General features: G+C 29.5%; 3 protein-coding genes across 3 annotated transcripts in view; 1 reads left to right on the top strand and 2 right to left on the bottom strand.

The window, feature by feature from the left end:
- The window catches only part of LOC113377030 (alpha-N-acetylgalactosaminidase-like), a 66,339-nt gene extending 55,068 nt beyond the window's left edge, over positions 1-11,271 (bottom strand). The window contains exons 1-2 of the mRNA XM_026617193.1: positions 11,205-11,271; positions 2,607-2,770 (exon numbers count right to left, since the gene is read on the bottom strand). Coding sequence (XP_026472978.1) covers positions 2,607-2,767 — 161 coding nt within the window. The 5' untranslated portion in view covers positions 2,768-2,770; positions 11,205-11,271. The remainder of the gene's footprint in view (positions 1-2,606; positions 2,771-11,204) is intronic.
- A 5,470-nt stretch (positions 11,272-16,741) lies between these two features.
- On the bottom strand, positions 16,742-19,693 carry LOC113376576 (delta(14)-sterol reductase-like). Its single transcript, XM_026616542.1, has 10 exons — positions 19,601-19,693; positions 19,430-19,535; positions 19,257-19,352; positions 19,035-19,106; positions 18,903-18,974; positions 18,761-18,838; positions 18,437-18,691; positions 17,650-18,379; positions 17,186-17,579; positions 16,742-17,115 (listed from the first exon to the last, which is right to left on the bottom strand). The coding sequence occupies exons 1-10, from the start codon at positions 19,659-19,661 to the stop codon at positions 16,823-16,825; spliced, it is 2,157 nt and encodes a 718-aa protein (XP_026472327.1). The 5' UTR covers positions 19,662-19,693; the 3' UTR covers positions 16,742-16,822.
- Positions 19,694-20,546: 853 nt separating this feature from the next.
- On the top strand, positions 20,547-22,756 carry LOC113376386 (TBC1 domain family member 22B). The gene is made up of 8 exons (XM_026616293.1): positions 20,547-20,908; positions 20,991-21,174; positions 21,296-21,491; positions 21,552-21,710; positions 21,806-21,992; positions 22,055-22,237; positions 22,310-22,533; positions 22,604-22,756. Exons 1-8 carry the CDS (start codon positions 20,686-20,688, stop codon positions 22,754-22,756), a joined length of 1,509 nt encoding a protein of 502 aa, XP_026472078.1. The 5' UTR covers positions 20,547-20,685.
- Positions 22,757-23,878: the final 1,122 nt, after the last annotated feature.

Here is a 23,878-nt window from a genome sequence, read left to right as displayed (position 1 = left end):
CACATATTAAAAACAAAGACGTTCTTTCATTTAACAATACACTATTATCTAAAGTGATCATATACGTCCCGAATTGGTCGGGACACTCCCTGGTTTTCACTTTGTGTTCCAGATTTTTGAACATGTTCTTATTTTCAATATTTATTTTGAATATATTTTAACTAGAATTATTTTTAGAAAAAAAAATATTTTAAGAAATGATGCATATAGACATATGCGACTTGAAATAGCTTGAACTAGAAGCGATATTGAGCACTAGAAAATAATTAATACCAATTAAAAAGAAAACTGTATTAGTAATTTTAAAATACAGGTATGGATTTTTATAGACCTCAACTTTTATTATAATTGCATATTTTAAAATTGTTTTTCCATTTTATTTTAAACGGTAGTGTCTATATTGTAATTTATATTGAAAAAAATATTTATTTAAAAAAAACTCATTTTCTTAATGTTTTTCTAACTAAGGGACCGATTCTGCCGTAGAACTTTCATACAAAATCGTTCTGAATATTGTCAAAAGCCATGTGGTTTCGGTGCAGTCAGGCGTTTTTCTCAGGTTGTCAGATAGAAAACCGAACCTAGAAACCGCGCAAAAGTCAAAAAAACGATCTCAGATAACATGGTCTTTCTGACCCAGCCTCATAACATACGAGTGACGTTACAGTTTATGTGTAAAACGCCTGATTGCACAGAAAATACATGGCATTTTGACAGTATTCAGTATTATTTAGTAGCATAATGTATGGAATTGGAGCGTAACACGGCCTTGCCATAACATTTGTCTGTTAAATAATTAACTAACTAGTGGGGCGCATGGCATCGTGCCTTAAGGCAAATTGCAGGAACTTCCAGTATCAAAAATTATTATTTTTTTAAAAACGATTAACATTTTTGAAAAAAAATTATTTAGAAAAAATTAGATTTTTGAGAAACTATAAATTTGACAAAAAATTACTTTTTTGAAAAAAAAATTTCTTTATTTCGACATATTTTGGAAATTCTGAACTTTTTTTCAAAGCAATCGTACTGCTTGAACTGCATAGAGACGAAAAGTCAAAGCGCGTAAGCGCCGCGTCGCCGTCTAACGGATAAACATTGGTACGAAACCCATAGGAATGTAAACAAAATTTATACTTATTGTTCAAATCTCTATAAAATATCTGATAATTTGATGAGCATATGTCTAATGATCATTTTTGACCGCCAAATGTTTTTTTTTTTACTTTTTTCATTGGATCTCCGAAACCGCTAGATCTGCCTTCATGAAAATTTGACCAATATTTCATCTTGTCAATACAAGTAAAATGTTTTTTGAATTATTAAAATCGGATGCTCCGTTCTCTTAAAAACTGAGTTACCATTTTTGGCACTTTTTGCCCCGTATATTCGGATCGACAAGACCTGCCTTCGCCAAAAACTAATCAGCACGTCTCCTTATCAATACAAATTGAATGTTTTTTGAATTATTCATATCGGTTGATTGGTGTTCCCGAAATCGTCGACGAAAATTTGTATCCGCACACACACACACATACATACATTTTTTTAAGGTATGCCAAAATATTCAGAAACCTTTGAAACGTAAAGATATATAAAAATTTTCATTTTAGATTTTCTTGCGATTACTATAACTTACCCTACGGGAAGTTAAAAAATCGCATTTAAGCCTTTCTATGGGCCCGCGCAATTTTTAAGTATCATTTTATTTTTTTCGATGTTTTACCAAATAATTATGGATTTTTTGTGAGATGACCATATCCTTAAACTACAGTATAAGGTCTAAGACTGTAGTACAAGGTCTATGGAGATGACGATTAATTCTAGGAGGTTGTCAAGACAACCTAATATCAATATTTAAAACCTTTGTTAGGCTTTTTAACCTGAAATCACATTTTCATACACAAAAGCGCAAACTTTATAGGCCCCTGTGACCTGAAAGTTACATCTTACATTAATAGCAAAAAATGGTTTTCAAAGATTTTTTTGTTTTTCGCTTTCATATACAAGCTCACAATTATTGACTGTTTCCCTAATTGTTATCTAAAGCTACAAATTTTTCTCCCGGATTTGAAATATGGTCAACTTACCATTACCACAACCGCAGATAATATGACTATCGTTACTCATTTGATTTTTTTTTTTTTTTTTTTTTTTTTTTAAATTTTTATTTGGCTTCGCTTACTCTGAGCATTTAGCCACCTACGACATTTATTTACATTCTACACTAATATTTTTATATCATATTCAATTTAGATTCTATCTTCTTATATTACATACTTTCTTTCAACTTATCTTCTTCACTTAAACCCTATTCTTCTTCACAGTTCAACTTATCTTCATTCTTCCCTTTTTATCTTCTTTACTTCTTTTTACTATTTCATTTTTTTTTTTTTTTTCAATTCTAATTCAATTTCTATACATTCTAATACATTAACCATTTTTTTTACATACATCTTACAATTGAAATTCTTATACATTTTTGATATTTTATATTTGGAAGCGCCAGGGATCGAACCAACGATCTCCGGCATGTGAGTCGGACATGCTACCTCTGAGCTATGTCCGCCACACTCATTTGATATCTCATATCTTATATAACTAACCTGATACAATTCTCAGGATCGCCGGTGCAGTCGGTGTTGCATCTGAATCTTTGCCACGATAACCAACCCATGGGAGGAGTAGAGGCTAATCCATTCTCTAAGGACAGACACGGGGCCAGCACTCCCACTAAAACGGCTATAAATGCACACCACATGGCCATCGACTGGAATTGCAATAGAAAAATAAAGTTAATTCATGTACAAATTGTTGATTTGTCATCGGTTAGATAATCTCGCATTTAGGAGCCGCACTCGCATGTGCATTGATGAGTTAATTTAATTAATGTAAAGGTGGCCGATGAGCGATGATACAGAACGCAAAATGATGAAACAAGTTTGTCTTGCGTAAAGGTTACGAATGAAACAAGAGGAATGCATAGTACGATGTAAACAGAAGAGTAGCGTGACTTGGCGGGGATTTGTATAAACATTTGTTTGGGGGCCCTTCAGAATGGTAAAGATTTCTCAGAAATTTTTCAAAAATCGTAAAAATAAAGTAATTCGTAATAATTACACAGGCCAACAAAGAAAATGGTGCAAACGATTTTAAGGGGGTTGTTCTTTTTTTATTTATTTTTTTCGATTTTGAGATATTTTGATATTATGAAAGCTAAAAACCTTAGAATTATTTAAAAAAAATCATCTGAATATCTATTTTTTGACGAAGTTATAGATATATATATATATATTTCTATATGTATGATCCTCTGAAACCGTTTTTTTCATCGCTCCGCGAGCTATTGTATGCCAGCTGCTCTCTTTTTCATTATAATACGTCATGCACATGACCTTTTTAATGTGTCAGCACCTTTGAACACCATGGTGTATTAGTACATTAAATTAAATGGTGTATTTAGTACATTATATTAAAAACTTTAAATACGTTTTTCTCAAATTGACTTTTTTCAATGCGGTGCCACAAATTAAAAAAAAACTACAAGTCGGATCGACTTGCATTTTTTTTAATTTGTTCACCACTGCAATACCTAGTCCCCCTACCTCAAACAACTAGATAACATTACGCGAAAAAATTTTGCAAAGCTTCTCGTCCCAAAAAAGGCCCTTTTTAACACTTTGGTAGGGAGACTGGATTCAAACTTCTTCTTCAACGTAGTTTCGTTTTTTTTTTGTTTCAGGCGATGCGCAACGGATTTATCTGTGGCACCGCAAAAGAGATCGATTTTGCAATGCCCACTTTGGCGCCCCCTGGGTAACAAATGACGGCGACAAAAAAAATATAAAATTTCTTAATATTCTATAATTTTGTAATTTTTGTTTAAAAAAAACCGCATGTCTCTATGATCAATACATTTCGAGAAAAACAAAAACAAATACCTTGCATTTTTTGTAACAAAAAAAAAGAACAACCCCCTTAATGCTGTTTTTAAGTATATTTGGGGCGCTGATTTCAAAAAATGACATTGGTTTTTTCCTTTAAGCTTTAGTTTTCAAGATATGATATATATGATATATAAGGAATGAAAGTACAAAATAGTACATAAATACATACAATTCAAAATGTTATTTGAATGAGATATGCCTACTCGTACATACAAACTTACAAGACCCATTCGGCCTTAGTTGGGACATTAGTTGACACTTTGAAAAGTTCTTTTCCGTGACGACCTGGAATGGACCTGGTTTCGGCAACTTCTTTCCAAGTTTCAAACTAAAGCTGATACAAAAAAATGGTTTGCAGATTTGAAATCAGCGCAAACAATACTATAAGAATCAGCTCTAACATTTGATGCACCAAACAAAAAAAAAATTGTAGGCCTGTGTTATCTATCTACTCATCAGGAGCGTCCCCCGTCCAAAGGTCCTTGGATCGATTCTTGGCAATAACATAAAAAATATATGAAAAGTTGCTTAGAAATTAAGTTGTTAATTTAAAATTGCATAGAATAAGTAGAATTTAAAAATAGCCAGTTTGAAATTAAATATAATAAGATAATGTTAGAATTGAAGAAGATCAGAATTAAGTTGAGTTGAACTTGAATAAAAAAATAGAAGTAAGAAGAAAAAACTAAGATTAGAATTCGAGAAAATCAGATTTATAAGAAAAGGAAAAAAAGAATAATGAAGAAATGAGTTGTGAAGAGCCTAAAAATTAGATAGAATAAGATATAAATAACAGATAGTGTAGAATGTATAAGCAAGATAATGTAGAATATAGGAAGATATATGGAAATAGTATAGAATATAAAAAAAAATTGTAGGTGGCTAAATGCTCTAATCATTAGAGCTTGTAAGGTTAATTTCAATTGTTTGTAATTTTTTTTTAAAGTGTTTTTTTATTTATTGGCCTTGCTTACTTACATTAGAGTCATGTAAGTAAGCAAGGCCAATAAATAAAAAAACACTTAAAAAAAAAAAAATACAAACAATTGAAATTAACCCTACAAGCTACTCGACGCCGCAATCCGGCAAATACGTTTCTGCTGTGAATTTAACACAATAGTGTAACCATTTGTTTAAAATGAAATTGTGGACGTTGAAGAACATATATTTACATTTATCTAATATAATTGTCGTTATAATAAGTCGTTATAATTACTTAGCGTCGTCGCTGTTTTTTTTATCATTTATCACTTTCATTCCATTCAAAATTCTAATATATTTTTTTACATATTTCTCTCTTTTTTATGAAAATTTTGCTTTACGAATTGCTCGGTCGTTATACCGTATTTAAAACATAATATTATATAATTTATATATTAATAATAAAAGAGCCACAAACGGTTACTCAGTTTTTAAGAGAACCAAGCGTCCGATTTTAATAATTAAAAACAAATTTACTTGTCTTGACAATATGAACAACTGATCAAACTTTCATGAAGGCAGGTCTAGCGGTTTCGGAGTACTAGTGAAAAAAGTAAAAAAAAATGCCATTTGGCGGTCAAAAATGATCATTAGACACATTAGACAGATCAATGCACATCAAATTGTCAGATATTTTATAGAGATTTTAACAATAAGTATAAATTTTATTTACATTCCTATGGGTTCCGTACAAATGTTTATAAAATAGGCGGGAACGCGGCGCTTACGCGCTTCGATATTTTGTCTCTATGCAGTTAAAGGAGTACGATTGCTTTGACAAAAAGTTCAGAATTTCCAAAATATTTCAAATTAAAAAAAAAACATTTTTTTCCAAAAAAAGTAAATTTTTGTAAAAAAATTATAGTTTCTCAAAATTTAATTTTTCCAAAGTAATTTTTTTTTTAAATGTTAATCTTTTTAAATAAAAATATTTTTTGGTACGGGAAGTTCCAGCAATTTGCCTTAAGGCACAATGCCATGCGCCCCACTAGTTTTAACTTCTCGTAGGGTAAGTTATAGTAATGCGCCAAAAATCGAAAATGAAAGTTTTTGTATATCTTCACGTTTCAGGGGTTTCTGAACATGTTGGCATACCTCAAAAAAATAGATGAATGAAATGGACAAATGGAAAAATCAATTTGTAATGATTGGGAAAAATGGTGATTTGGCAAAGGCATGTCCAGATATTTTAGAGATACATAGCTAAATATGCAAAAAATAGCAGTTTTTAAGAGAACTAAGCATCCGATTTGAATGATTCAAAAAACTTTCTGCTTTTGTTGACAAAACAATTGCTTTTGGAAAAAAAAATTATTTCAAAGTTGATTTTTTTTCCAAGACTAATATTTAATTTTAATATTATATTATAAAATATTTTACATGATTATACTCTGAAAATGCTTGATATTAGATTATGATGTGCTTTGTAACAATTTTTATTGCACTACTCTTAAAACTCATAATAAAAAAAATCTATTATTTTGATTAACATTAATTAAAATCCATTTTTGTTAACGCTACAAATAGAGACATTACACAGATCAAACTAGGTGTAAGTTGCCTGAATTTCCTGATATGTATTAATTATATAATAATGTGTCCCTGATTAGGTTTTTCTTTTTATTTTTATTTGTATATAAAGTAGGTTTAAGGTATTATTGTGGCTTAAGATATTGATGTATTTCTAGGCCGTTAGGCTGAAATAAATAAATAATAATAATATATAATAATGTGCCTTCGTAAGCACCCAAAACTGATCAACACAAGTCCTTATCGAGTTCTATCAAAAGACTTTTAAATTTTTAAAATCGGTACAGCCTCTTTTGAGAAACCGTCGATAAAAGGTCAGGCTTACTGTAAATAAATAGAGACTTATTTTATATTTATTTATTTTAATCAAATACTTCATATTAAATCATGTGCTATATAACGATTTTTTATTACGCTGCTCTGGTAACACATAATAAAAAAATCAATCATCTCGATAAATATCTTGATTTGATATTTTAATTATAGTTTCGTAATATAAACTAAATGCGATAACATTTGAAAAAATCAAAGTTGGTTGTATCGTAATGCAAACTATGCATTCTGATAATATTAGAGAATGTGAAGTTAATGAGCTAGAAAATAAATCACAAATCGGATGCTCACAAGAACACTGTACTCACGATTCATATATCGTAAAATATTTATTATTTCAAAAATTTATGTTACGTCAGTAGAAAGTATCTTGTGCAACAATATATTATTTCAGAGAAAGGAGTAAATAAAAGACAAAGAAAAATATATAAAGAACTAAATGATAGAATTTAAAAAAATGAAAATAGAATGATTTCATCCCGCCTCCGGGTAGAACATATATTGTATCTGTAATCTACTGTTTTTAGGTCAAGGGTCATTTATAATTTGCTTATCAATTTTTTGATACATGACACTATAACAAAAGTCCCACTAATAACATGACATTTAATGTTTAATGTAAAGTGATATATCAGATATGGAAACAGAAACCCGAGCTCTATTTTTCAGTGGAGCTTCGCTAAGGATTTATCACGAATAAGACCTATTGAATGTGATGCAAGTGCACTTTAGATCAGCATCATGAAAACGAGAACTTTCGTTTTGTAGTTATTTCCCGCGAAAAAAGTGTTACTGCAAATATCAACTACATTATAAAAATAAAATTGTAATACCAAAATATTATATTTGTAAATTAGCTTCTCGTAGAGTAAGTTATAGTAATCGCATAGAATCGAAAATGAAAATGTTTGCATATCTTCACATTTTGAAGGTTTCTGAACATTTTGGCATACCTTAGAAAGAATTAATGTGTGTGTTTATGTATGTATGGATACAATTTTCGTCCATAATTTCGAGAGCACGGATCAACCGATTTGAATGATTCAAAGAACATTTAATTGCTATTGATGGGTAGACGCGCTGATTAGTTTTTGACAAAGGCCAATAATGGCAATTTTGAGAGAATAGAGCATCATTTGAATGATTCATAAAACATAACACTTGTTAACTTCCCGTAGGGTAAGTTATAGTAATCGCAAAAAATTTTTTATATATCTTTACGTTTCAGAGGTTTCTGAATATTTTGGCATACCTTAGAAAAAATGGATGTATGTGTGAGTGTATGTGTGTGTGCGTGTATGTATGTGTGTGCGGATACAAATTTTCGTCGACGATTTCGCTAACACGGATGAAGCGATTTGAATAATTCAAAAAACATTTTACTTGTATTGACAAGATGAAGAATTGATCAAATTTTCATAAAGGCAGGTCTAGCGGTTTCAGAGATCTAGTAAAAAAAGTAAAAAAAAATGCCATCTGGCGGTCAAAAATGATCATTAGACATATGCACATCAAATTATCATATATTTGACAGAGCTTTTAACAATAAGTATAAATTTTGTTTACATTCCTATGGGTTGCGTACCAATGCTTATCCGTTAGACGACGGCGCGGCGCTTACGCGCTTCGATATTTCGTCTCTATGCAGTTAAAGCAGTACGATTGCTTTGAAAAAAAGTTCAGAATTTCCAAAATATTTCAAATACACTTTTCTTCAAAAAGTCTTTTTTTCAAAAAAAGTAAATTTTGTCAAAAATTTATAGTTTCTCAAAAATCTAATTTTTCAGTCTTTTTAAAAAAAAATAATTTTTGGTACGGGAAGTTCAAGCAATTTGCCTTAAGGCACGATGCTATGCGGCCCACTAGTTTGATATAAGAATTGGTTACATTTTTGGAAACAAGTCCAGTAGCTTCAAAGATTCAAAAAAAAAAAGAATAAAATTATTAGAGATTTTACAGATTTCCTAATAATAAATATAAATTTTGTTTGCATTTCTATGAGTTCGTACCAAGATTTATTAATGATTAAAGTTCACTTCTATAGATCGAACAAATGTCCTAGACATTTTCGACAGTTTGGATCAACCGACTAAGATGGGTTTCAACATTTTCATGAAATTTACAAAAAATTTCATATTTTTCAAACCTTTAAAAAAATCGACTTTTCAAGAATTGTTAAAATCCTAAAAAAAATATCAAATTTTTTCAAACTTATCAAAAGATTCAAAGCTTTTAACAAATTCAGGGAAAATTCCAGTAATTTGCCTTAAATTTGCTGATGCTCCATAGCAGATAAAATAAATCGAGTGGTTTTATTTATAAGGATTGCTAGGATCATTGCGTAATTAAATACAAGGATTCTCATAATCACACAATACTCTGAAAATTAAATGTTTAAACAGAACTTAAATTGTCCAAAGTAATAAAACTTGACCGCGCGGTATGAAAACTAGCCCTTGCGATAAATTGCGCCAATTTATGAAAGATAAAAAAAGTCTTTTATTTATATGTCATTGTATGTGATAATTTAATTAGTTATACTTTGTATTAGTTAAACATATTTGAAATGTTATTTTAATCGAACTTTTCTAATTATTTATTTGCTTGATCATCTATCTGCATCAGGCATATATTCAAATTAAAAAAAAAAACAAATTTAAGAACTACATCCAGTGATGCAGTTTTTTACAGTGTTGAGAGTGTGTTAAATGGGAAAAATAGAAAAAGATAAAACGGGTTTTTACTTGTTACTGGATATGAAATTAGTCGCTGTAAAATATTTTTTGAAACAAAAAGATAGAGAGAGACAGACAGCAAGAGAGAGTACTGAGAAGAGCGGGGGAAGGAAAAAGAAAAGGAAACTGGATTGGACCCATTCTGCAAAAAGAGTGCCTCTTGCACGACGTCGTCGAGGGCAAAATAGAAGGACTTAAATGATGAATATATTAAATAAATTATAAATAATAAATTAAGAGAACTGAATGCCGAAGTACAGGATCAGGAAAAATAGAAGCAGAAGTTTGTAGAGAAAAATACATAAAAGTGCATTAAAAGGAGTTTAATGGTAATGAAAATGATAAACAAGGGAAAGTGAATCATTGATTTGTGGTAGCTCTTACAACATGGACCTGCCTTTGGGCAGACTGCTATTTATTATTATAAATATTTGATAGTGAATAAGGTAAGTTTACCCCAATTTCTTCAAAAAGTCCGTTAAGGCCGCCGCCATTTATTTTTCTATATTTATTTATGTTTTTTTATTTATTTTTTATTCATATACAAATTACAATCTGTTTTATAATTAAAAGATATTCAGTAATTAATCTGAAATCTGAAACTTGAAAAAGCTATAATGTTCTTAGAAAACTACCCATTGGTAAGTTTTTTATTTTTTTTTTATGTAATGCAAAAATTAAATGAGTTTTTCTCTAAAAATTAATAAAATATAAATGCTTGTAATAGTTGTCAAAAAATTTAGTGATAATATAAATTGTTATCGTTATTTTTAAACGTATTTACATAAAACACACATAAGCTTATCTCGTATAATTTTGAATTTTTTGTTTTGATATTGACAGAGTCTAATATATATATGGATATGATTCTTTTCCAACCAATTAATCCAATAAATAAAAAAACAATTAGTTTTTTGTTAATGGTTCGGAAGATATGTTGCAAAATGAGTTTTTTTTGCAACACTTATCTATAAATCTACACCACTCTTTTTTTGTCAAAAGCACTTGTAAAAAAACTTGTTTAAGAATTTTTCAAAAATTTTCACTTCATAAATGATTATAATGGTAAATGGGATTACAAGTAAAGAGAAGTCAAAATTTTCAAATATTTTTAAATAATTTTTTACAAGTGATTTTGACGAAAAAAGAGTGATGTGAATATATAGGTCAATATTGCAGAAAAACCTAATAATGGAACATACCTAGTTCCGAAACGTTGATATTAAACATCTACAAAAAACTGATTATTATTTGTGTGTGTGTTTGCTGTTGTAGGAAATCCTATAAAAACAAATAAGTTTTTTTAAAATGTATTTTTTATTTATTTACGACGTTTCGGAACTAGTTGCGTTCCATCATCATTTTCTGTAAATATTTTGTAGAACTTCAAACAAATAATCCAAAAAGTAATAAAAAACACTTTATAACGATTATATAGAAATCCACAATTATCTATTTTTCTTAAATATATTGTTTGTTTAAATCTTATCAAGATCATGTTTCTTGACATATGTCCTAAAGATGGAACGTGCCTAGTTCCGAAACGTCGACAGTAAATAAATAAAAAAGGACTTTTTTAAATAATTTTTTTTATTACTTTTTGGATTCTATGTTCGATATATATATATATATATATATATATATATATATATATATTGCAATTATTTTTTAAAATTACCTGACAACCCCAGTCACCCGTAATCACAGTCACAAATTAATCCTCATACACTAATCTAGTCCTAGTCAGCTTCAAATCACAACTTTAAATCCAATGGTTAAAATGCTCTCTGCAAAATTTGTATAAAACCTAAACGCACTGAATAGTTCACATTCGATACATTTTTAACGGAAAAATATACGGATTCAAATATATTCATAAATAATTAACACCAAATTCACTACCGCAGATTGGAATGATCTAGTGCGGTTATTCGGTCCGTTCAGACGCAGCAAAGGCAATGTTGCCTTTTAATTCGACGTCTGTACCACTGTACCACTCGATTCTCGATTACTCTCTCCGTGCGCTGAACTTTAAAACGGTGGGGATCAGTGGGGAAATCAAGCCAATTATAATGTCTTCTGCCCTCTAGCCAGAACAGAATTAAATAACAAAACAAAACTAGTCATGAGGATAATATTGAAATATTGAAAATGTTGACTAGTTGTAAGTGGCATTTTGCCTTGAAGTAAGTTGCATTAACTTACCGATACCGATCTAATCAACAAGATATGAGATTTAGATATTTAGATACAATTTTCAACTGTTTCACTAACTAGTGGGGCGCATGGCATCGTGCCTTAAGGCAAATTGCTGGAACTTCCCGTAGCAAAATTTTTTTTTTTTAAAGATTAACATTTTTGAAAAAAAAAATTACTCTAAAAAATTAGATTTTTGAGAAACTATAAATTGTTGACAAAAATTTCCTTTTTTTGAAAAAAAAGACTTTTTGAAGAAAAATTTATTTTGAAATATATTTTGGAAATTCTGAACTTTTTTCAAAGCAATCGTACTGCTTTAACTACATTGAGACGAAATATCGAAGGGCCGCGTCGCCGTCTAACGGATAAACATTGGTACGGAACCCATAGGAATGTAAACAAAATTTATACTTATTGTTAAAATCTCTATAAAATATCTGATAATGTGATGTGCATATGACTAATGATCATTTTCGACCGCCAAATGGCTTTTTTTTTATTTTTATTACTAGATCTCCGAAACCGCTAGACCTGCCTTCATGAAAATTTGATCAGTACTTCGTCTTGTTAATACAAGTAAAATTTTTTTGAATTATTAAAATCGGACGCTCCGTTCTCTTAAAAACTGAGTTACCGTTTGTGGCACTTTTTGCCCCGTATCTTCGGAACGGCTAGACCTGCTTATTCCAAAAACTAATCAGCACGTCTCCTTATCAGCAATCGAATGTTTTTTGAATAATCGAAATCGGTTGAACCGTGTTCCCGAAATCGTCGACGAAAAATCCGCACACACACACATACATCCATTTTTTCTAAGGTATGCCAAAATGTTCAGAAACCTCTGAAACGTAAAGATATATAAAAATTTTCATTTTCGATTTTTTGCGATTACTATAACTTACCCTACGGGAAGTTAACTAGTGGTGCATTGCGCCTTACGGCAAATTGCTAGAACTCCCCGTATCAAAATTTTTTTTTTAAAAAAGCCTTAATTCTTTTGAAAACTGACGAAATGATATTTTTTAAAATTTTGAAAATAACGACTTGAACATTCTGATTTAAAAAAAAAATTTATATGTTAAAATGTTTTGAAAATGTTTAACTTTTTTCAAAGCAATCGTGCTGCGTACCTGTTCTAGACAAGAAATATCCAAGCGCGTAAGCGCCGCGCCGCGGTCTTACGTATAAACATTGGTACGGAACCCATAAAAATGTGAACAAAATTTTACAAAACAAATAATAAATAACAATTTTTTTTAAAATTTAATTTAAATAATAAAATCTCTATTAAATATCTGATAATTTGATGTGCATATGTCTAATGATTATTTTTGACCCCCAAATGGCTTTCTTTTTACTTTTTTACTCGATCTCCGAAACCGATAGACTTGCATTCCCAAAAAATTAGTCAATTCTTAATTTTGTCAATACAAGTAAAATGTTTATTGAATTATTGAAATAAAACGCTCCGTTCTCTCAAAAACTGAATTACCATTTTTGGAACTTTTTGCCCCGTATCTCCGAAACGCTTCTATTAATAGGAATCGTATGTTTTTTAATCATTTAAATCGTCGAAGAAAATTTGTATCCGATCGCACATACACACATCTATTTTTTCTAAGGTATACCAAAATGTTCAGAAACCCCTGAAACGTAAAGATACATTTTTCATGTTTGATTATTTTGATTTTGATTTATACTTGTTCATCTATGCCCACCGGGAAGTTAATTATAATATCTGTAACTGTATTAATTATCATTATCATTACAATTAATTATCAGATATTTTATAGAAATTTTAATAATAAGCACAAATTTTCATTTTTTGGGTTCCGTACCAAGCTTTTTAATTGTTAAAGTTTACTTATTATATAGTTTAAACAAATGTTTTTGACTGACTTCAATAGGTTTCAAACTCAAAGTTTTCCAAAAAGTCGATATTTAAAAAAAATCCAGATTCTTAAAAATCTGTTTTTTTTCAAAGTAAAAAAAAAATTAAATTAAGGTACGGAAAGTAGTACCAGCAATTTGCCTTAAAGCACCACTAGTTATTAGTTTGTTTCTTATTTTGCAGCTTGTAAACATATTGCTAATTATATCAAATCAAATTATTTGATTATCTATTTCAGCCCTATTAGATAAATTCTAATAATAAAATAATCTAACATGGATAGATCCGTTGTTGGGTTTACATTTTAAATACGTCAAAAGAAGAAGTTTCAGCCCAGTATCTAATTGCTAAAAACTGTTCAACGCAATACTTTATTAAGCAGAAGCAAACAAAATTATAATATCTGTAACAGTATTAATTCAATTTCATATATTGAATACGTTTTATTCTACTTATTTTATTTCAATCCGAACGTAAACGATAATCACGGGAACATAACACACACAGCGGAATCACATCCAAAATTTTTAGCGCGAAATATGCGCGGCATAGATTTTAAGCGCCCAAATAATTTATTCTGAACTTATCGCAGGCTGTAATATTTTAGGATTTTAGTTAGGAAAATGACCAAGATTTATTAAATACGCTACAAAAAATTAACAAATAATTAATCGGTTAACTGCAAAGCAACCATAGATAAATAAGAATAAAGAAATAAGTATAAAGAAGCAACGGCAACGCCGATCTTTACCTTTAGCACGATTCCCAACTGATCTTTCGAAGGGTGTTGATAATTTCAAAATGGGTTCACGATTTTTGCGATATCGTTGATGAAAAATTATACACTTTTCTACAAACGACTCGAAAATCAACGATAATTCTCAAGTTTTGTCAAAATGGCTTTTAAATTTACGTAAACGGTGCAGCCATTTTGAAAAAAATGACAACAAATTTTGGCTCACATACACACAAATAATTTTTCTAAATTTGGTCCCTAATTATTCAGAATGACTTGAAACGTCGAGAAAACATAAAATTAGCCAAACAAATTTTCTGGCAAAATATAAACTTCTAAGTAAATATAAAGTAAAAATAAGTTATTTTTTGCCAACTGACGTTAAGAAATTTCTAATTGTAAGATTATAAAATTGAACTTGGTTATTATACCATCATTGATACCAACCTGAATTATATTTAAGATAAGTTTAAATCAATGATTAAAGCAAAGAAAAATTATTATATCCACTTTTTATTTTTATTTTTATATAAGGTATGACAATACCTGAATAAATCTCCCGTCAAAGATTTTAATCATACCCTGGCAGTTGCATTAACTTATTATTATTTTTTAAATACTTTTTATAGATATAATCTAACTTATCACTACTATTTATCACTTCATATTTAACTGTCATTGCACAAATAAACATAATTTATCACTTAAGTTTAGTTTATGCGCAGTTGCATGCATCTGGCTAATTAACATATTATTGTGAAGCGTAAATCAAATCCGATATTTCAAATTCACTGGTTAATTATGATCGCACTTTTTACAAAAATAATGTACTGCTTTTTTAATACAATTCGTTTCTGTGTTTTGCGTAAACTCGGTTATATCCTGTTGGTCATTACAGATTACAAACTCGTACTGCGGGTTAATAAACGTGATATTTGACACACCGAGGAATGCGGGTTGACTTTTAGTTTCGTAAACTGTAATTTATTACTTTCTTTTCATCCTGTTATAACTACAAATGTTAGAAAAACTGAATGTGTCATTTTTGTCTTAAGACAAGTTGCACAAATTTCTAGATGTATAGAAAATCCTTAATTGATAAGAATGGAGGCTTAACAACATTTAAAATGGCGACGATCAAATCTTCAACTGTTTACATGAAAATAATAAAGATTACGCATTTTATTAAAACTAATCAATTAATGTCCGTTCCAATTGATATTATACATGCTATAAGTCATAAGCACACTTATCGATCAGTCCAAACTGTAATTTTTATAATTAAACCACTTTTTGCAAGGCTATATATTTTAGGATAAGATTAAGACCATGAACGAGTTGCAAAGTTTCATTATAAACATCCGACGTTGTATTATTATATAATGATCCTTAACAGCCTTAGTTTCTCAATATCATACTTTAAATCAGCATTGATTTTCATAATATTTTAACAACACAAAAAATATCATTCAACATAAAACAGCTACTGAACTACAATGCCTACACAGTAAATTATCATACGAAAATACTTAATTTCTTATTGTACATTTGCAGCATTAATAAAGACTCTGGCTTGACTAAATATATTTATTTATTACTATAGTACTTAATATACAATGTAACAAATTTGCATATAAAAAATCTTTTATAATCTATGCGAAAATATATATTTATATATCTTATATTCTATTATGGGACTGTTATGGCTTTGACAAGTCCACATATTACTATTAATAATTAATTTATCATTTCATTGAGATAATATCTTGAACATATATTTACATGATTACTAAATTTTATTTCATTCTTTTTAAATATTATATTGAAATTAATTTAATATTATATTAAAATCAATAGTATTACATATACAAATCACTATTAATAATGAATTCATCATTTAATTTTGGATAAGAAAATAGCTGTGCTAATTAGTATTATTATTTAATTATTTTTAAATATTGAAATTAATTTAATATTATATTAAAATCAATTTAATATTATATCAATCAATTTAGTAATATATCGAGACAATTTAATCAATCAGTTAATTCATATTATATAATATTGCAAGATCAGTCCAATAGTTCAGAGATCTTTACACAAACATATTTCTTATTTTAATATACAAAGGAAAAAAATAATATATTGCATACCCTGAGTACGCATGAATTATTATGAAGTATAAATGCACAAAATTGTTAATTACTTGATTATCAGAATTAAAAAAATGCAATCTTAATATAAAATTCCTAATAAAAAAATATTTAAACTATCACAAGATTTAAAATCTTTGTTAATTAAACATTGATGTAAGATAAAAATAAGTAAATGTAAAATCACAAAAAAATACAAGTATAGTTAATGTACATAAAATAAAAATAGTCATGTTTCCAGCTCATCAAAATATCAGCACTCAAACTCACTAAAATCCCAGTTAAATATAAGAGTTTTTATCTTTCACTTCAATTTACTAATATATATGTGGTACTATCTTATATTTTACCACATTACAGTACCTCGTCCAACTGGCACCGTGTTTTTTCTCACACTGGCGACCATCTCGTGCAGCTCGGTGTAGTAGAAATATTACACTAATAATTAGTGGCAAAAAGCTTATTACATTGAAAGGTGCACTCCAGAGTAAGGCCAAACTAAATGAAACTAAAACCATGATGTGTCCCAAATAGTTAGGATGCCTAACAAAACCCCATGTCTTAGCAAGAAGCAGCTTCTTACCAGAAAAAGTTATATATAAATCTTTATCTGCAATAAAAAAAAAGATTATAATATAATTACAAACAGAATAAAACCGGTTACAAAATTTAATACATACAATTAATTCTGTAATCAGCTGGGTTAATTCGAACAGCATATTTCATGTTATTACTATATCGAAACAGCAAATAACCAACAAAAAACATGCCTACGATAAATGCTAATGCTATAGAGGGTGCTCTTATGTTTCGATATAGTATATATTTCACAGGAAAAGCTGTGACAAATGGATAAAGATTGTCCTTCAGTAATAACATGAATCCAGTACCCTCATTCTGAATTTCAAAAGTGGCAGTCAGTTGTTTCTCATGAAACACCAAATCCAAATGAAAAAAAATATTCAGAGCAGTTACAAGAATTAGGGTAGAATTGTAATCAGTGGCTTCACCATATAACACATTTCTTATAAGGTTCCAAGCGTCTTCATGTACATAGGCTGTCAACAATAAAATCTAAAAATAAAAAATACAAACAATAATAGATATGTTATTATAATTAATTCAAATTCTATTGATGACTCACCGTTCCCATAATTGCCATTCTATAATAAATCAGCTTGACATCAAAAATAGAAAAAATGCGAGGATTCAATTCGCATCCATTCCAAAATTCTGAAATTGTATTCCTTTTTGGTTCCATAATTGATGGTACCATAGAAACATAGTACTTCCTCAGATGTAAAATAAGCGAAATTAAAAATGCACATATCAGTGAGGAAATTATCAATCTGAAATCTTGTTCATGAATGTATTGCAAAATAGGAAAATTATACCGGTGTAACAAAGTAAAAATAACTGTGATGATAATTATACTAAAAAAACCATTGAAGTAGTAATTTAAAACACCATCCCTAGTGGGAAAACCAAAGGCGCTAGTTCCGAATATGCGAATAATAGAAAAAACTGTTAAAAATGAAAGAAAGGCAATGTTCATCATGGAGGCTTGCTTTGAAAAATAAAGTTCAAGATTATTTAGATCAGTTACTTGGGGATACCGAAAAACGCACTTGTCTATATTACATGTATTATAAAGGTACATGCAAATTAAAGGCGTGCCCGAAATCAAAAAAGCTGTAAGAAGAAACTTAATCATTTTTATTACGATGAAATGGTCTTTGTTATGTACATTTTTAACCTCTTCATCAGAATCGGAAATTTCTGTATTCAATGGATTCAAAGGTGTTGCTTCTTTTTCATGAATTATTGGTTCGACATTTTGTTCATCCGGTGTTGCCGACTTTTGTCTGGTGGACCTGCATAGACAACATTATAATACAAAGCACCCAAAATAATTTACACTATCATATTACCTGTTTGTAACACGTAACATGTTTCGCGGTTGAATCATGTACACTTCTGAAACTGTATCTTCTATGTCAGAACGTCTGAAATCCTCTTCTGTTAAAACAGGAGACTCACGTTCTGCAATATTTTGATCAATCATCTCAAGTTCGGAGTTCGTACATGAACTTTGACGACTATTGGATCTGGATGAATGGAGAATATCACGAAGGACTACAGATGCACTACTGTGTTGTTCAGACCATAGATTTTGTGCATTGTTCCTATAAAATAATGCCTTTAATGAATCTGGTAAATTAAATTTACATTAGAATTTATTATGATATACTTACATCAATTTTGTTGAACGATTTACACTTGAGCGACGTACCACTTTCTTTGGTTGCTGTGCTTCCGATTCATCATGACCACTTTAAATTTATTACAGTTGAAAATTTGTTACGTACTTAAAAGCAGTATTGATGCAAGTCTTACCTGTCTAAACGTATAACACGACCTCTACTCTTGCTTCGAGTATTCATTTTGGTAGTACTTTTAGCAGTTGAGCTAAAATTTTTATTTTGGATAAGAGTTTACATAAATAATTATATGAAATCAAAAACTTACGGTCTACCAGGACTTCTTCCAATTCGCTTTTTAATTTCCGGCTTTACTCCCACAAGGGCTTCATCTAATGATCTGCACAAATACGATAAACAAAATTTAGCACACATGTTACAAAATTATATTAATTCACTTCAAGTTCGAAAAATAAAATTTGGATGTGCTTATTCTCTGAAATGTGCCTACAGAACAAGTTAACAGAATTGTTTATATGTATTTGCTCACTTTTGATTTGTCTTCACAACATCTTCTGAAAGATCTGAAACAATCACTTCAGTAGGTTTTCTACGTGCTGGAGATCTACTGTTTCGGCGGGATCGCCTGCAAAAATTTAGAACTACAATTATACACGCACAATTCAAAATAAAATTGAATTTATTAGTTAAACGTTTACTTACGTTACAGTTTTAGTTACAGGTCGAATGTAAATTTCTTGTACTTGATGTACAGCGCCGTCACCAAATTTAATGAGACATGAGGTCCCTTTTGTCTCTAATACCTCAGCTAATAAGAAGTCACGATTATAAATATGTATACTAAATTTCTGAGATAATTTCACCACAACATACCTTGAGAATACAGCCTAGACCCCGGCATTCTAGCTTCGATTTTATCTCCTATTTGAAACATAGTTAAAATATATTATCAGTCTGAAAAAATTAAAACTTCGAACACTTCTTCTCTTCACGAGCAATTACTAAAATGCGCCAGAAACAAACACTCTCAACAGCTTTCGCGCGATATCTGAAACGAACGAACCGTACGTTGAACAGACGCCACCACAGACAACAACAATTCAGATATATAGATGTGCACCTTACAAGCAAAGATAAAAAATATAGTAAATCCATAGATGATAAAGTAGAAATGGCGGGCTCGGGCGGGCTATACACCATAGATAAAAGAAGAGTATATGCTATACACCCTGTTACAAATAACAAGTATTTGTTAAAACTTATACAAAAAATTGCATTGATTTATCTCACATCTCTATTTACCTCATATTAATAAGTACGATGTTTAATTATTTGATATTTTCTATATCAAACGCATTTCACCTAGCGCGAATAATTTAAGAATCTTATTAAATTTCGCATTACTGTTAAATTATTTTTTTAATTATTATTTTCAAGTGTAAAAATAGACATTACTTATGAATTTATATAAATTTGCCAATTATTAGCAAAGCAATTAAAACAATAGGCTTTTATATCTTTAGCGAGTCTCGAAAATCTAATTACAAAATAGACAATACCCCACCATGTTTATTTTCTCATATATATGTCAATGGAATTGAATTGAAATTTGAATGAAATATATTGAAATATTCCTTTGATCCTTCTAAATTTTAAAGAAATACTATAGGCAAGTGGCTTTACGGCAAGAGAATGTAAAGCTGCAATCCGCTCGAAAATAACTTTATGGTTTATGGAATGTTTTCAACCATGCGCAAGCGGGTTTAGGTGACAAATGTCATACAGTCATCAAAACTCAATCATGCAATGTTATGAAGATTTGTTAAAATTTGTTTTAAAATTCCAAAACGTAAACAATTATTACAAATTTTGTAAATCTCATGTTTCATGCCGATGTCCATTTGATTATTTTCTATTTTCGTCTTGAATAAACTATGTATTACATAGCGTAATTTAATATGAATGCTTCATCAAATATACCAAGTTTTGAAAGCAATTCTAAAACTACCTTCTGGAAAAAAAATAATCATGTTGTGCCTGGTCGACCTAGTCAAAAAGATCCACAACGATCAGAATCAAACAGAGTTCGATTGTCAGGCTCCACATCATTCCAGGATTTCCAAGAGTCGGTCAGCGACGCTTGGGATTTGGAAGATGATGATGATCTTTCTATAATTCCAGGTACAACGACTGCGTTCATATTAAGTTTTAAAAACATTTGGTTTTATGCAAGTGGTTGCAATTGAAGTGCTTTAAATTTCAGATACCAAAATATCAAAAAGAGTCTCACATAACGCAGCTTTAAATGTTATTAGAACACATAAGAAATCTTTGATACCTTCCAATGCTCAAATCTCTGCCAGTATTGTTCATGAAACAGCCATACAAGATAAATGTACCACAAAATTAAGTGATTCATGTGAATCTTCAACAAACCCACCTAACACGTAAGTTACATTTCATGCATAGATTTTTTGATGTATTTATTTTTTAAAAAGCTACATTTTTGTTTAGTTGTGTTTACAATATTTTTGATGTTGTTTTCAACTAAGAGTTCCAAATTTGCAGTTCTACTATTGATAAAATATTGAAAAAAACAAATCAGGCTTACCCAGGGAGGCCACAACCATTTCGATGTTCAGTATTTACTTCAAAAGACCAAACGTGTCAATCAAAACTAAATAAATTTACGCCTCTACTTGATTCAAATTTATTGAATTTGTCAGAATTGAGGCAACTGGGTTGGTCAGGCATACCAGCAAAGGTAAATAATTGCAAGTAGTTTTATAAGTGATAACAAACTCTTAATTTCATATTTTATTAGGTCAGAGCTATCACATGGCGTTTACTTTCGGGGTATTTGCCAGCTAGTTTAGAACGTAGGCAAGCAGTATTAGAACGAAAGAGATTGGATTACTGGAACTTAGTTCAGCAATATTATGATACAGAAAGAGATGAAGCTTATCAAGATACATATCGACAAGTGGGTTTTTGTATTATTTGCAAATTATTGCTGGTAAATGTAAAGTGCAAGAAATAATGTTACAGCCTTCATAATTATTTTTGATGTAATTGCAGATTCATATTGATGTTCCTCGCATGAATCCAATGATAGCACTATTTCAACAGTCAACTGTTCAAGAAATGTTTGAGAGAATTCTTTTTATTTGGGCAATCAGGCATCCCGCTTCTGGTTATGTGCAAGGAATCAATGATCTAGTAACACCTTTTTTCATGGTTTTTCTACAAGAAGCGTTGTCTATAGGTTGCATATGAATGATTGTTTTTCAGTTTTAGTCATGTATTATAATAATCATTTCATTGTAGGTACTGTTGTAGAAAATTTTAATATAGAAAATTTATCAAAGGAGCATAGAGACATAATTGAAGCTGATTCGTTCTGGTGTTTATCAAAATTTCTTGATTGCATACAAGATAACTATATATTTGCACAATTAGGAATACAGACAAAGGTTAATCAATTGAAAGACCTCATTCAAAGAGTGGATGGTAACTTAGTAACTCTCAAATATTATAATACAGGATCCATTTATAACATTTTATTTTTTTCAATAAACTTAGAGCCTCTGCACAAACATTTACAAATGCATGGTGTCGACTACCTGCAATTTTCTTTTCGTTGGATGAACAATTTGCTCACTCGAGAACTTCCTTTACATTGCACAATACGGTTATGGGATACATATCTTGCTGAATCAGATGGATTTGCTTCATTTCAGTTATACGTTTGTGCAGCATTTTTATTACAATGGAGAGAACAAATATTGCACGAAAAAGATTTTCAAGTATGCTATTTGCATGTCTTTGTAAATTGCGATAACTTTATCACTATGTATATTTTAATTACTTTCGCAGGGTTTGATGATTTTACTTCAGAATTTGCCAACACAAGATTGGACAGATTGTAATATAGGTGTATTGGTTGCTGAAGCATATAGATTGAAATTTACTTTTGCTGATGCCCCCAATCATTTACAAAGAAATTTGAATGTGCAATCTGATAGATGACCATATGTTAATTCAGAAGAAATTTTAAGATATACATATTTTTTGAGAAACATATTTTAAATGTTATTTTTGAATTTTATAGTTAAATTTTGTAATCTTCACATGCATATGGTATGTATAATGCATCCTTATATATACCATTGTATGTTTATAATATATATATGTGTGAATGTGTGTGTGAGTTGGTTGTTACTAAAATTTATCCTATTCTGGAGAACAAGAATAGTTTTATTAATCCATAATGTTATTAGAACTTTATATTATATAATAAATAATACATTTAATAAATAGATATTAATACAAACCAAATTTTTCAATATATCATAATAGGTAATCATAATTATCTTGGTATGTTAATATATATATAATAAAAAAAAAAGTTTAACAATATATTGCTCATTATTGATTTGTGGTTGATCTTTGATTTTCCTGAATTATATTTTGTTCCACGAAATTACCATATATATATATATATATATATATATAACAGCAAACGGATGCTATTTGTAAATTTTTGATTTTGTAATTATTTCTATGACAACAATTGTACTCATAGTTTTTAATTATTGTTCCGTCATTATTATTTAAAAACATTTCTTTTAGTTTTTTATAAGCATCTCATTTTGTAATATAACTTTACTCATTGTTATTTATTTATATTATTATCACTACATATATCAGCTTAATAATGCAAATAAAAATAGAAGTTGATATGGAAATAGAAATAAATTCAAGTACAAATATAAAAACAAGTTTAAGTAAGTATGTACAAATATAAATGCAATTATAAATCCAAATACAAGTACCTTTTTATTGAGCGGCCGACATTTCTAGATAAATCCTAATATCGTATCCCAAGTATTTTTAATATACACAACAACTTTTGAAACCATAATGTTTGAAGTAATAAGAAAACACAAATTTTAAACAAAAATGTAAAGATTTTATTGTAATACAGTATTAGAATATTATTAACTTCCCGTAGGGTAAGTTATAGTTGTCGCAAAAAAAATCGAAAATAATTTTTTTTATATATCTTTACGTTCCAGAGGTTTCTGAACAATTTGGCATACCTTAGAAAAAATGGATGTATGTGTGTGTGTGCGGATACCAATTTTCGTC

Source organism: Ctenocephalides felis, unplaced genomic scaffold (genome assembly GCF_003426905.1).
Source record: "Ctenocephalides felis isolate EL2017-DRISC unplaced genomic scaffold, ASM342690v1 CF-g0.4_SCAFFOLD_01886, whole genome shotgun sequence".
Lineage (NCBI taxonomy): Eukaryota > Metazoa > Arthropoda > Insecta > Siphonaptera > Pulicidae > Ctenocephalides > Ctenocephalides felis.
Note: the sequence above shows the minus strand (reverse complement) of the source record. Positions and strands in the feature narration are given on the sequence as shown.

What these genes read in the sequence shown, in the direction of transcription:
- LOC113376576 (XM_026616542.1), bottom strand. Translation starts at nt 19,661, where the DNA reads ATGTTTCAAATAGGAGATAAAATCGAAGCTAGAATGCCGGGGTCTAGG. An exon ending in GGAAGAAGTCCTGGTAGACC is followed by an intron (nt 18,975 to 19,034) that starts GTAAGTTTTTGA and finishes TAAAAATTTTAG; the next exon opens with CTCAACTGCTAAAAGTACTA. An exon ending in AATCGTTCAACAAAATTGAT is followed by an intron (nt 18,692 to 18,760) that starts GTAAGTATATCA and finishes ATTATTTTATAG; the next exon opens with GAACAATGCACAAAATCTAT.
- LOC113376386 (XM_026616293.1), top strand. Translation starts at nt 20,686, where the DNA reads ATGAATGCTTCATCAAATATACCAAGTTTTGAAAGCAATTCTAAAACT. An exon ending in TCAACAAACCCACCTAACAC is followed by an intron (nt 21,175 to 21,295) that starts GTAAGTTACATT and finishes CCAAATTTGCAG; the next exon opens with TTCTACTATTGATAAAATAT. An exon ending in CCTCATTCAAAGAGTGGATG is followed by an intron (nt 22,238 to 22,309) that starts GTAACTTAGTAA and finishes CAATAAACTTAG; the next exon opens with AGCCTCTGCACAAACATTTA.